At 39.3% G+C, this 13,698-nt stretch overlaps 1 protein-coding gene across 6 annotated transcripts in view; it reads left to right on the forward strand.

Annotated features, from left to right (window-relative positions):
- Nucleotides 1–11,946, forward strand: part of LOC128213742 (choline transporter-like protein 1) — a 50,811-nt gene extending 38,865 nt beyond the window's left edge. For all 6 annotated transcript variants that reach the window (XM_052919776.1, XM_052919779.1, XM_052919778.1 and 3 more), the window contains exons 10-17: nt 2,452–2,617; nt 2,983–3,123; nt 3,639–3,754; nt 8,356–8,393; nt 8,687–8,815; nt 9,082–9,174; nt 9,455–9,547; nt 10,612–11,946. In XM_052919776.1, coding sequence (XP_052775736.1) covers nt 2,452–2,617; nt 2,983–3,123; nt 3,639–3,754; nt 8,356–8,393; nt 8,687–8,815; nt 9,082–9,174; nt 9,455–9,547; nt 10,612–10,698 — 863 coding nt within the window. In that variant the 3' untranslated portion in view covers nt 10,699–11,946. The remainder of the gene's footprint in view (nt 1–2,451; nt 2,618–2,982; nt 3,124–3,638; nt 3,755–8,355; nt 8,394–8,686; nt 8,816–9,081; nt 9,175–9,454; nt 9,548–10,611) is intronic.
- The last annotated feature ends 1,752 nt before the right edge of the window (nt 11,947–13,698 follow it).

Genomic DNA, 13,698 nt, shown 5'->3' on the forward strand with positions numbered 1-13,698 from the left:
AGTTCTGTAACTACAGGGTAGTTGTGTCCTGCAGGTGGTTCTGTCGCTACCGTGTAGTTGCGCCCTGCAGGTGGTTCTGTCGCTACAGTGTAGTTGTGTCCTGCAGGTGGTTCTGTCGCTACAGTGTAGTTGTGTCGTGTAGTTGTGTCCTGCAGGTGGTTCTGTCACTACAGTGTAGTTGTGTCCTGCAGGTGGTTCTGTAACTACAGTGTAGTTGTGTCCTGCAGGTGGTTCTGTCGCTACAGTGTAGTTGTGTCCTGCAGGTGGTTCTGTCGCTACAGTGTAGTTGTGTCCTGCAGGTGGTTCTGTCGCTACAGTGTAGTTGTGTCGTGTAGTTGTGTCCTGCAGGTGGTTCTGTCACTACAGTGTAGTTGTGTCCTGCAGGTGGTTCTGTAACTACAGGGTAGCTGTGTCCTGCAGGTGGTTCTGTCGCTACAGTGTAGTTGTGTCCTGCAGGTGGTTCTGTCGCTACAGTGTAGTTGTGTCCTGCAGGTGGTTCTGTCGCTACAGTGTAGTTGTGTCGTGTAGTTGTGTCCTGCAGGTGGTTCTGTCGCTACAGTGTAGTTGTGTCCTGCAGGTGGTTCTGTCGCTACAGTGTAGTTGTGTCGTGTAGTTGTGTCCTGCAGGTGGTTCTGTCACTACAGTGTAGTTGTGTCCTGCAGGTGGTTCTGTAACTACAGGGTAGCTGTGTCCTGCAGGTGGTTCTGTCGCTACAGTGTAGTTGTGTCCTGCAGGTGGTTCTGTCGCTACAGTGTAGTTGTGTCCTGCAGGTGGTTCTGTCGCTACAGTGTAGTTGTGTCGTGTAGTTGTGTCCTGCAGGTGGTTCTGTCACTACAGTGTAGTTGTGTCCTGCAGGTGGTTCTGTAACTACAGGGTAGCTGTGTCCTGCAGGTGGTTCTGTCGCTACAGTGTAGTTGTGTCCTGCAGGTGGTTCTGTCACTACAGTGTAGTTGTGTCCTGCAGGTGGTTCTGTCACTACAGTGTAGTTGTGTCCTGCAGGTGGTTCTGTCGCTACAGTGTAGTTGTGTCCTGCAGGTGGTTCTGTCGCTACAGTGTAGTTGTGTCCTGCAGGTGGTTCTGTCACTACAGTGTAGTTGTGTCTTGCAGGTGGTTCTGTCGCTACAGTGTAGTTGTGTCCTGCAGGTGGTTCTGTCGCTACAGTGTAGTTGTGTCCTGCAGGTGGTTCTGTCGCTACAGTGTAGTTGTGTCTTGCAGGTGGTTCTGTAACTACAGGGTAGTTGTGTCCTGCAGGTGGTTCTGTCGCTACAGTGTAGTTGTGTCTTGCAGGTGGTTCTGTAACTACAGGGTAGTTGTGTCCTGCAGGTGGTTCTGTCACTACAGGGTAGTTGTGTCCTGCTGGTGGTTCTGTCGCTACAGTGTAGTTGCGCCCTGTAGGTAGTTCTGTTGCTACAGTGTAGTTGCACCCTGCAGGTAGTTCTGTTGCTACAGTGTAGTTGTGTCCTGCAGGTGGTTCTGTCCCTACAGTGTAGTTGTGTCCTGCAGGTAGTTCTGTAACTACAGTGTAGTTGTGTCCTGCAGGTGGTTCTATTGCTACAGTGTAGTTGCGCCCTGCAGGTAGTTCTGTAACTACAGGGTAGTTGTGTCCTGCAGGTAGTTCTGTAACTACAGTGTAGTTGTGTCCTGCAGGTAGTTCTGTAACTACAGGGTAGTTGTGTCCTGCAGGTAGTTCTGTAACTACAGTGTAGTTGTGTCCTGCAGGTGGTTCTATCGCTACAGTGTAGTTGTGTACTGCAGGTAGTTCTGTAACTACAGTGTAGTTACACTCTGCAGGTGGTTCTATCGCTACAGTGTAGTTGCGCCCTGCAGGTAGTTCTGTAACTACAGTGTAGTTGTGTCCTGCAGGTAGTTCTGTAACTACAGTGTAGTTACACTCTGCAGGTGGTTCTATCGCTACAGTGTAGTTGCGCCCTGCAGGTAGTTCTGTAACTACAGGGTAGTTGTGTCCTGCAGGTAGTTCTGTAACTACAGTGTAGTTGCGCCCTGCAGGTGGTTCTGTAACTACAGTGTAGTTGCGCCCTGCAGGTAGTTCTGTAACTACAGGGTAGTTGTGCCCTGCAGGTGGTTCTGTCGCTACAGTGTAGTTGCGCCCTGCAGGTAGTTCTGTAACTACAGGGTAGTTGTGCAGGTTAATTGGGAAGCTTCAGCTAATTCAAATGTCCAGATTTCTTGTTTGCCAGGAACAAGCTTGTATTCTGTGTTACAAGAAAGAAATATATTATTTATTATATCAAATGTTGATACTTGAATCCATATTTGTTAGCTTAAGTTGTCATTACATAAAACTAGCACTCTTTCCATAGATGTAGCTAGATATGATATTTTAGAAACCAAATCAAACTCAAAATGATATTTAACATGATATTTTAACAGTTTATACATGCAAATAAATTGATTAGCATTGTCTCTTTGACCTTTTTCCTGTCTTTATAGAGAAGCGCAGTGTGAATGCAGAGGGATATATAGAGTACACGGAACATGAGACTGTGTCATACATGTGGTGGTATCACCTGATTGGTCTCATCTGGACCAGTGAGTTCATCATCGCCTGTCAGCAGCTTGTTGTGTGTGGGTCCGTCGCCACATGGTACTTTGCCAGGTAGGAGCAGTGTGGGTATGCACGTGTTTGGGTATGCACGTGTGTGGGTATGCATGTGTGTGAATACACGTGTCTCGGTTATTTCTTACAAAAGCTCTATATATAGCATAAAGAAATTGAACTGATGATTGTCATGCAGAAATATGTATATGCTGTTTTTCTTTGAATTTAACTCAACACTTGTATGTTTTAGTGTATAAAATATAAAATATTGATCATCACCAACTTTAAAATATTTGTTACATTACCATTAGGGTCTTTGATTTTTAGTCACCTCGATTATGCTGTTTCCAGTTTATCGGTTTCACAAACTTGACATGGTGTATTCCTATGCATCTGTATCTCACTGTTGTGTTTTATATCAGGGACAAGTCATCACTGGGCTGCCCTATCGGAGACGCCATTCGGCTGCTTATCTGCCACCACCTGGGCTCGGTCGCGTTTGGGGCTCTTGTAATCACCCTTGTTAAACTTCCCAGGATGATCCTCATGTGGCTACATAAAAAGTAACACTGACTTTTAGTTGTGTCTGTTTGTCAAAAAAAATAAGTTGAGGGACAATTGGTTAGCCTTGGCTGTTGTTGGCATTGCTGTGCAGAAACTTTAACCTTGCCCATTACTCAAAACTAATTCAAGATATTCAACTGAAACTGGGTGTATATTTTGCCAGAGAAAAACTCACATGTATAGCAAGGCCTAATAACCCTGGCTTTAATAACTGTCAAATTAAGACACTCTCCGACTGTTAAACAACAACAGACAAGTACTTGTGTTTGCTTCGCAGTGCTCAGAGCCTCTTGTTTTGATTTGGCTGTAACCCTAAATTGATGTTATTTTAAGTAGACTTGTTTGACCATGTTCATGTGTTGCAAGTAGGCTTATATACCTAGCTATAACGGGGGGAAAATTAACCAGACATGTTCATATGCACAATGTGCTCTTATAGATACTAAATGGCTTTCTAATGTGGTGATCTTGCCATGTTTTGCTAATTTAACCGTTTTGATCCCTAATTGTGCAGGTTGAAGAATTCTGAGAACAAGTGTGGAGAGTACTGTATGAAGTGCTGTATCTGCTGCCTCTGGTGCCTCGAGAAGTGTCTCAAATATCTCAACCAGAATGCCTACACCATTGTAGGTTAGTGTCTCAAATATCTCAACCAGAATGCCCTACACCACTCAATATCTTCACCAGAATGCCTACATCACTCAAATATCTCAACCAGAATGCCTCTACCACTCAAATATCTCAGCCAGAATGCCTCTACCACTCAAATATCTCAACCAGAATGCCTCTTCACTCAATGACTTCACCAGAATGCCTCTACCACTCAAATATCTCAACCAGAATGCCTTTACCACTCAAATATCTCAACCAGAATACCTACACCACTCAAATATCTCAACCAGAATGCCTCTACCACTCAAATATCTAAACCAGAATGCCTACATCACTCAAATATCTCAACCAGAATGCCTCTACCACTCAAATATCTCAACCAGAATGCCTCTACCACTCAAATATCTCAACCAAAATGCCTCTACAACTCAATATCTTCACCAGAATGCCTACACCACTCGAATACCTTCACCAGAATGCCTACACCACTCAAATATCTCAACCAGAATGCCTACACCACTCAAATATCTCAACCAGAATGCCTACATCACTCAAATATCTCAACCAGAATGCCTCTACCACTCAAATATCTCAACCAGAATGCCTCTACCACTCAATATCTTCACCAGAATGCCTCTACCACTCAATATCTTCACCAGAATGCCTACACCACTCGAATATCTTCACCAGAATGCCTCTACCACTCAATATCTTCACCAGAATGCCTACACCACTCGAATATCTTCACCAGAATGCCTACACCACTCGAATATCTTCACCAGAATGCCTACACCACTCAAATATCTCAACCAGAATGCCTCTACCACTCAAATATCTCAACCAGAATGCCTCTACCACTCAATATCTTCACCAGAATGCCTACACCACTCGAATATCTTCACCAGAATGCCTACACCACTCGAATATCTTCACCAGAATGCCTACACCACTCAAATATCTCAACCAGAATGCCTCTACCACTCAATATCTTCACCAGAATGCCTCTACCACTCAATATCTTCACCAGAATGCCTACACCACTCAATATCTTCACCAGAATGCCTACACCACTCGAATATCTTCACCAGAATGCCTACACCACTTGAATATCTTCACCAGAATGCCTACACCACTCAAATATCTCAACCAGAATGCCTCTACCACTCAATATCTTCACCAGAATGCCTACACCACTCAAATATATCAACCAGAATGCCTCTACCACTCAATATCTTCACCAGAATGCCTCTACCACTCAATATCTTCACCAGAATGCCTACACCACTCAAATATCTCAGCCAGAATGCCTCTACTACTCAAATATCTCAACCAGAATGCCTCTACCACTCAATATATCTTCACCAGAATGCCTACACCACTCGAATATCTTCACCAGAATGCCTCTACCACTCAATATCTTCACCAGAATGCCTACACCACTCAAATATCTCAGCCAGAATGCCTCTACTACTCAAATATCTCAACCAGAATGCCTCTAACACTCAATATCTTCACCAGAATGCCTCTACCACTCAATATATCTTCACCAGAATGCCTCTACCACTCAATATATCTTCACCAGAATGCCTCTACCACTCAATATATCTTCACCAGAATGCCTACACCACTCGAATATCTTCACCAGAATGCCTCTACCACTCAATATCTTCACCAGAATGCCTACACCACTCAAATATCTCAGCCAGAATGCCTCTACTACTCAAATATCTCAACCAGAATGCCTCTACCACTCAATATATCTTCACCAGAATGCCTACACCACTCGAATATCTTCACCAGAATGCCTCTACCACTCAATATCTTCACCAGAATGCCTACACCACTCAAATATCTCAGCCAGAATGCCTCTACTACTCAAATATCTCAACCAGAATGCCTCTAACACTCAATATCTTCACCAGAATGCCTACACCACTCGAATATCTTCACCAGAATGCCTCTACCACTCAAATATCTCAACCAGAATGCCTACATCACTCAAATATCTCAACCAGAATGCCTCTACCACTCAAAATCTTCACCAGAATGCCTCTACCACTCAAATATCTCAACCAGAATGCCTCTACCACTCAATATCTTCACCAGAATGCCTACACCACTCGAATATCTTCACCAGAATGCCTCTACCACTCAATATCTTCACCAGAATGCCTACACCACTCAAATATCTCAGCCAGAATGCCTCTACCACTCAAATGTCTCAACCAGAATGCCTCTAACACTCAATATCTTCACCAGAATGCCTACACCACTCGAATATCTTCACCAGAATGCCTCTACCACTCAAATATCTCAACCAGAATGCCTCTACCACTCAATATCTTCACCAGAATGCCTACACCACTCAAATATCTCAACCAAAATGCCTCTGCCACTCAAATATCTCAACCAGAATGCCTCTACCACGCAATATCTTCACCAGAATGTCTACACCACTCAAATATCTCAGCCAGAATGCCTCTACCACTCAAATATCTCAACCAGAATGCCTCTACCACTCAGTATCTTCACCAGAATGCCTACACCACTCAAATATATCAACCAGAATGCCTCTGCCACTCAAATATCTCAACCAGAATGCCTACACCACTCAAATATCTTCATCAGAATGCCTACACCACTCAAATATCTCAACCAGAATGCCTCTTCCACTCAAATATCTTCATCAGAATGCCTACACCACTCAAATATCTCAACCAGAATGCCTCGACCACTCAAATATCTCAACCAGAATGCCTCTACCACTCAATATCTTCACCAGAATGCCTACACCACTCAAATATTTCAGCCAAAATGCCTCTACCACTCAAATATCTCAACCAGAATGCCTCTTCCACTCAAATATCTTCATCAGAATGCCTACACCACTCAAATATCTCAACCAGAATGCCTCAACCACTCAAATATCTCAACCAGAATGCCTACACCACTCAAATATCTTCATCAGAATGCCTACACCACTCAAATATCTCAACCAGAATGCCTCAACCACTCAAATATCTCAACCAGAATGCCTACACCACTCAAATATCTTCATCAGAATGCCTACACCACTCAAATATCTCAACCAGAATGCCTCTTCCACTCAAATATCTTCATCAGAATGCCTACACCACTCAAATATCTCAACCAGAATGCCTCAACCACTCAAATATCTCAACCAGAATGCCTCTACCACTCAATATCTTCACCAGAATGCCTACACCACTCAAATATCTCAGCCAGAATGCCTCTACCACTCAAATATCTCAACCAGAATGCCTCTTCCACTCAAATATCTTCATCAGAATGCCTACACCACTCAAATATCTCAACCAGAATGCCTCAACCACTCAAATATCTCAACCAGAATGCCTCTACCACTCAATATCTTCACCAGAATGCCTCTACCACTCAAATATCTCAACCAGAATGCCTCTTCCACTCAAATATCTTCATCAGAATGCCTACACCACTCAAATATCTCAACCAGAATGCCTCAACCACTCAAATATCTCAACCAGAATGCCTCTACCACTCAATATCTTCACCAGAATGCCTACACCACTAAAATATCTCACCCAGAATGCCTCTACCACTCAAATATCTCAGCCAGAATGCCTCTACCACTCAAATCTCAGCCAGAATGCCTCTACCACTCAAATATCTCAACCAGAATGCCTCTACCACTTAAATATCTCAGCCAGAATGCCTCTACCACTCAAATATCTCAACCAGAATGCCTCTACCACTCAATATCTTGACCAGAATACCTACACCAATCAAATATCTCAACCAGAATGCCTCTACCACTTAAATATCTCAGCCAGAATGCCTCTACCACTCAAATATCTCAACCAGAATGCCTCTTCCACTCAATATCTTGACTAGAATACCTACACCAATCAAATATCTCAACCAGAATGTCTCTACCACTCAAATATCTCAGCCAGAATGCCTCTACCACTCAAATATCTCAACCAGAATGCCTCTACCACTCAAATATCTCAACCAGAATGCCTCTACCACTCAATATCTTCACCAGAATGCCTACACCACTCAAATATCTCAACCAGAATGCCTCTACCACTCAAATATCTCAGCCAGAATGCCTCTACCACTCAAATATCTCAACCAGAATGCCTCTACCACTCAATATATCTTCACCAGAATGCCTCTACTACTCAAATATCTCAACCAGAATGCCTCTATTACTCAAATATCTCAACCAGAATGCCTCTACCACTCAATATCTTCACCAGAATGCCTCTTCCACTCAAATATCTCAACCAGAATGCCTCTACCACTCAATATCTTCACCAGAATGCCTACACCACTCAAATATCTCAACCAGAATGCGTACACCACTCAAATATCTCAAGCTGAATGTTTACACTATAGGTTAGGGGTTTAGTAACATCTTAACAAGGGTTGATAGAGAACTTGATTAAGTCATATCCATTATTACTCCGTTTGCATAGTACATTTACAGAAACTTGGGATCTCATTTTTGCTGTATTTCCATATAAGTGCAACTTATTGTTGTGTTGTTATAGCTATAAGATGCTGACTTAAGTGATTTGTATCCCATTGATAAACATTATTTCCTTTCATTTCAGCAATTGAAGGGAAAAATTTCTGCCAGTCTGCAGCAAAGGTGAGCTAAGTTCACTATATACTATTTAAACTTCATGCCCCAATTTCTTTAAGTCCCTTTTAACAGGATTAAGCTAAACACACTATTTATGTTTTGGTATTTTTTGTTCAATATCCTCATTTTAAGAGTTCTGAATCTTTGAAGGAAATAAGCTTAATGATTATCAAAATAAACTATTTTTAGCTCTACTAGCAGCAGGCGTGGTGTCTGTTGTCTGTGTGTCCATAAACCATTTCTTGTAAAAGCAATAAGAATGTTGTTGAAGTTTGCAGCCTGTGCACTTTCATTTTCAGTCATTTACAACCCTAGTAAACAACGCCCTGCGTGTGGCCGCTATCAACAGTGTGGGTGACTTTGTGCTCTTCCTTGGAAAGATCGGTGTCATGGCAGCCACCGCTGCAGTCGGACTGCTCTGGTTCAAGGTGAGGAGATATTTATTTGTGATTATTTACTGATAATTTTATCAGTTAAAGATGTATAGCCAATGTTATAGGCTTATTTAAGCATTGGACTGTTTGGTCTTTCATTTATACACAGACACAGTTCAGTGTCTATTTTCAAATGAACAAATCAAGAAAAATATATGATATGGTAGATGAAATATATGATATGGTAGATGTAAATTGCTGAATTCTTTGTTAAGAAATATTTAAATGGATTAAATGTTAGACTTGTTTGCCGTTTTTAGAGCCGGTCAGACCTGCATTACTATGCCATTCCGGTGCTTCTTGTGTGTGTCTTCTCCTATCTCATCGCTTCATCTTGCCTCTCAACATACGAGGTAAACTATCTACCAATGTGTCCATTTATTCATGATAAAAATGAAACAATATTGGTTGTAAGGCTGAAGTTGTTCTTTGTTCATCACATTAGGAGCATCAGTAAACATTTTTATTGGCATCATCAATAGAATGTGTGAACCTGAATTATATATTTTTCAAAGTATTTAACATTGTTTGTGATAAATTGATTATTTTGTTGTTCGGTTTATAGACAGAATATAAATTGAACCAATTTTGATGTTAAACTTGTAAATGTATACATGTGTTCGTCCACATCAGATGGTGATAGACGCGATGTTGCTGTGTTTCTGCCATGACTGCGACATTAATGACAACTCACCAGAGGGGCTGTATGCTGGCGATTCTCTAATGGTATAGAGAAAAATTTTCATACATAGATTATTATTTTTGCTCAAGTCGGTCTGTCACAAATCGTGTCTGCTCCATATCTTTTGACCCACTGGAAGGATTTTGAAATAACTACCCACAAATGTTAACCATACTGTGACGATGTGCAGAGTGCATGTTACAACCAGCTTGGTTCATTGTCATGGTCATACTAAGAGGTCAAAGGCCATATGACTATATTTTGTGTCTGGTTCGTAACTCTTGAACAGCTTTTGAAACAACTACCCACAAATCTTCACCATATTGAGACATGTGCAAAGTGTATGTTACAACAACATTGGTTCAAAGTCAAGGTCACACTTACAGGTCAAAGGTTATATTACTGCATTTCATGTCCCTTCTGTAACTCTTGAACCACTTGATAGATTTTAAAATAACTTGCCACAAATGATCACTATATTGAGATGCTGTGCAAAGTCCATGTTCCAAACAGGTGAAGGTCACATTTGAGGTCAAAGTCATATGGCTATATTTCGTGTCCGATATTCTCCATTATGAGGCGATGTGCAGAGCACATGTTACAATCAGTTCCGTTCCAGCTCAAGCTCACACTTACAGGTCAAAGGTCATATGAGTATACTTTGTGTTGGCTCCATATTTCTTAAACCTCTTGAAAGATGTGGAATAACCTGCCACAAATGTTCACCATATTGAGACGTTGTGCTGAGTGGGAGATTACAAAAACAACCATTTAGTTTTTTAGGCCTTCTGTATGGTTATTCCTTGATTTTATACTTGAAAGTTTATATGTATGGCACTATACTGTGTTTGGTAAGCCAGCAGTGGTTTTTGGTTGAAAGAATATACTGTATAACATATTCTCTTTGGTAAACGTTGGCTATATATTAATAAAGTAAAAATATTACTATTTCTTGAGTTCTGTTTTTACAGGGATATTATTTATTATTGCATGAAACTAATCTGATGTTACTATGAATATAAATATTAGAATATATATGTATTGACATATATTAAGTATTGATTGCTAACATTGAAATGGATTTAACAAGTACTTCCTCATCTTACAGGACTTTGTTGATGGCACTTCAAAAGAACTCAATGCAAATAGGCTTAAGAATATAAGTGAAGAGGAGGCAGAACCAGCAGAAGTTTGAAATCAGCCAATGACGGTGTAGGTGTATCAAATATTAACCAATCAGGATCCTTGACAGAAACACAAGGAACCAATAGAATTGCAGCTTTCATAGTTGTGGATTGTGCCTAGTTATAATAAGCCTTCTGGTTGACTGGATACAGATTATCAATGCAGTTTCCTGCATATTGATGTCCAAAATTCATAGAAGTGCGGTGGGATATTTTTGTACCATGAAGATTATTAACTTAAAATTTCAGTGTACAATGCTGAAAAACTGTCATGACTGATTCTTGTAATGATTGTTAAATGCGAGAAACTTTAGCTGTCATTTTTAAGGGTGAATGATTCATGCAGAACTTAAGCATTCAGATTTTTCTGTTGTGCAATATTGAGTCAAGTGTATCATAACTGTCTTTGAACTATGAAAAAGACAACATGATTGAATTTCCACATCTAGTTCATTTCCACAACTTCAAAAATTGAAAATTTTTGTACACTGCTTGGTCTATTTTCTTTTATATATGTGCACTGTACTAGGTTCAAGTTAATGGTGTATAACATTATAAAAATTAACTCTGCGTATGGGCATCACAACCTACAGTTATTCAGTATAACCTTGAATGTATTCTGAAATGATCAAACAAAAAGTACAGTATGAATTATAATTAAGTAATAATAAATTCATTTATTTTTGTTCTTTAAAGTCTGAACAAATTCTAAAACTTTAATCATGGCAAACAGTTTACATGCAAATGGTTTTAACTGGCTGATTGATTGAAATGAAGTAATTCATAAAATGAAGTGCTGTACATGTGTTCTTTTGATAAAACTTTCAGTTATAAAATGCCCTCTTGTATCACAGCACAAAATTAAGATGTGTGCTGCTTCCCATTAAAATGAAACAATATATTCCACTACCGGAAGTTTAGGTCGCAAAAGGGCTTGTCTTTGTTGTTTCATTTTAATTAATGGATTGTTTTGAACAATACCTTTATTTCATGCATCTGTTTTTTGTGCAAATGCATTTATTTGGAATCTGGTGTTTTTAAGTTTTTCTGTTGAAATTTATGTTATTTTGATTAATTGTTGCATATATTAGGTTGTACTATTTTACATAGTTTAATTGCACTTTTTGTATACATTCTTTTGCAAGCTTGTATTTTCATAATAATAATAATGTATATTTTCAAATTGTATATAATCCATATCCTTAAAATATTGCTTATAAAACGTAATTTTGTTATAAAAATAAATACAATAACGTTCACTAGTTATTTTTGTGTACATTTATGATTCTAAAACTGATTTTGTTCAAACTGTTTCGAAATGAAACATGAGGGCCAAAATGGCCCTATATGGCTTACCTGATTAAATTGACCAATAAGTCAGTGGTTATTAGTCGGCGCCCAAGTGTTTCGATTGATAGCAAAAATAGATGAAGGTTACACGGTACTATTACAATCTCCTTTATGTTTGTAAACCTCATACACAGTAATCTCCCTTGGTGGCAGCAAAAATGCCGAGTTTTGAAAAATTAACCTTTAGCTTAATTGTTTGTTTTGAAAATGTCATTCGAAAGAATGAACTCCAGATAATTCCCTCTTGATGTATAGTATTTTTATCCCCGTTCTATATACTCATATGAGTGAATTGTGTTACAAAAACTTATACAAAATATAAAGCAAGGAATTCACATAACATGCTGGTACAAATAAAAGTGAATTTCATGCTATTGAAATCTATGTATTACACCATTGACTCTATTTCTTCCGAAGAAACGTGTGTATATTTTTGTTATAATTTAGTTTGTACCGGAGGATTAAGTTTGGAAAATAAAACAGAATATGTATAATTCTGGGCTTAAACTATTGTAACGATATCATTAACCATATCCTTTGAGCATATGCACACCCAACATAAACAAAAATATTATTATTGAAATAATAAACATTTTGGTTATCTGCATGCACGTTTTTCTTATAATTTCATTGCGCTGACTTGATGCTATGCATCAACTTCTTTTTCGTTAAGGATGTTGCTACTTGCAAAGGAAGTATGTGGTTGAAGAGTAATTTGATGGGTGAAAAGAAGATTGGTTTTTGAAAAAGGGAAATCCATAGTTTTTCTAGTGAAATGAAGACATTGTCAGCTTGTTTTTTTCACGAACAATGGATGTGATAGCAATCGCAGCCCCTGATACCATGGAAGTCAATGGTTGCCATAGATGTAGGTAATTTCTTAGGAAGTCATTGGCTGCTAAGGAAGTCATTGGTGGCTTAGGGTAGAATGTTGTTGCTAAGAAAGAATTTTGTTGCTGAGGTAGCCGATGGTTGCTAATGAATCAAAGGTTGCTATGAATACAGGTAGCTGCTAAGGAAGAAATTGGTTGCGAGGGAAATTATTGGTTAATAAGGAGGTCATTGGTTGCTAAAGAAGTAGGAGATTTTTTTCAAAATTGTTCAAAGAAATTAATTACATGTGGAACTCTGGTTGCCATGGCAACCTAAAGGAAAAGCGTAAGCTATTGGTTATAATCATTATCTTCTCCTAAATCCCTTGGACAATTTTAATGAAACTTTATAGGAATGATCCTTGGATGGTGCTTTTTCAAAATTGTTCAAAGAAATGAATTCCTATAGAACTCTGGTTGCCATTGCAACCTAAAGGGAGAATTACAAAACTTTTTTGGCAAATACTATTAGGCCTAGTGCTTAAATATTTAGTGTGTAACATTGTCTATTGGTTATCTACCATTCAAATAATGTCCCTGGATAAAAATTGGCCTCACCCAGTGGGTTACAAGTTCATTTTAAACACATTTTGTTAAAATTTGATAGTTATCTAAAGTTTACTATTGAAACAATGGCAGCAATTCTTGCTGGTCTGCCTTTTTGTAAGAGATTCCACTACTTTCTAATTTTAGTAAATGGGAATAGATTTAAAATTTTATTAAGTCTTCAACATAGTCACTTCTAAGGTAATTATTGTTCTTTTTTTAGGTTCATAGATTCAAATAATT

Source organism: Mya arenaria, chromosome 13, assembly GCF_026914265.1.
Source record: "Mya arenaria isolate MELC-2E11 chromosome 13, ASM2691426v1".
In the NCBI taxonomy this organism is placed as follows: Eukaryota; Metazoa; Mollusca; class Bivalvia; order Myida; family Myidae; genus Mya; species Mya arenaria.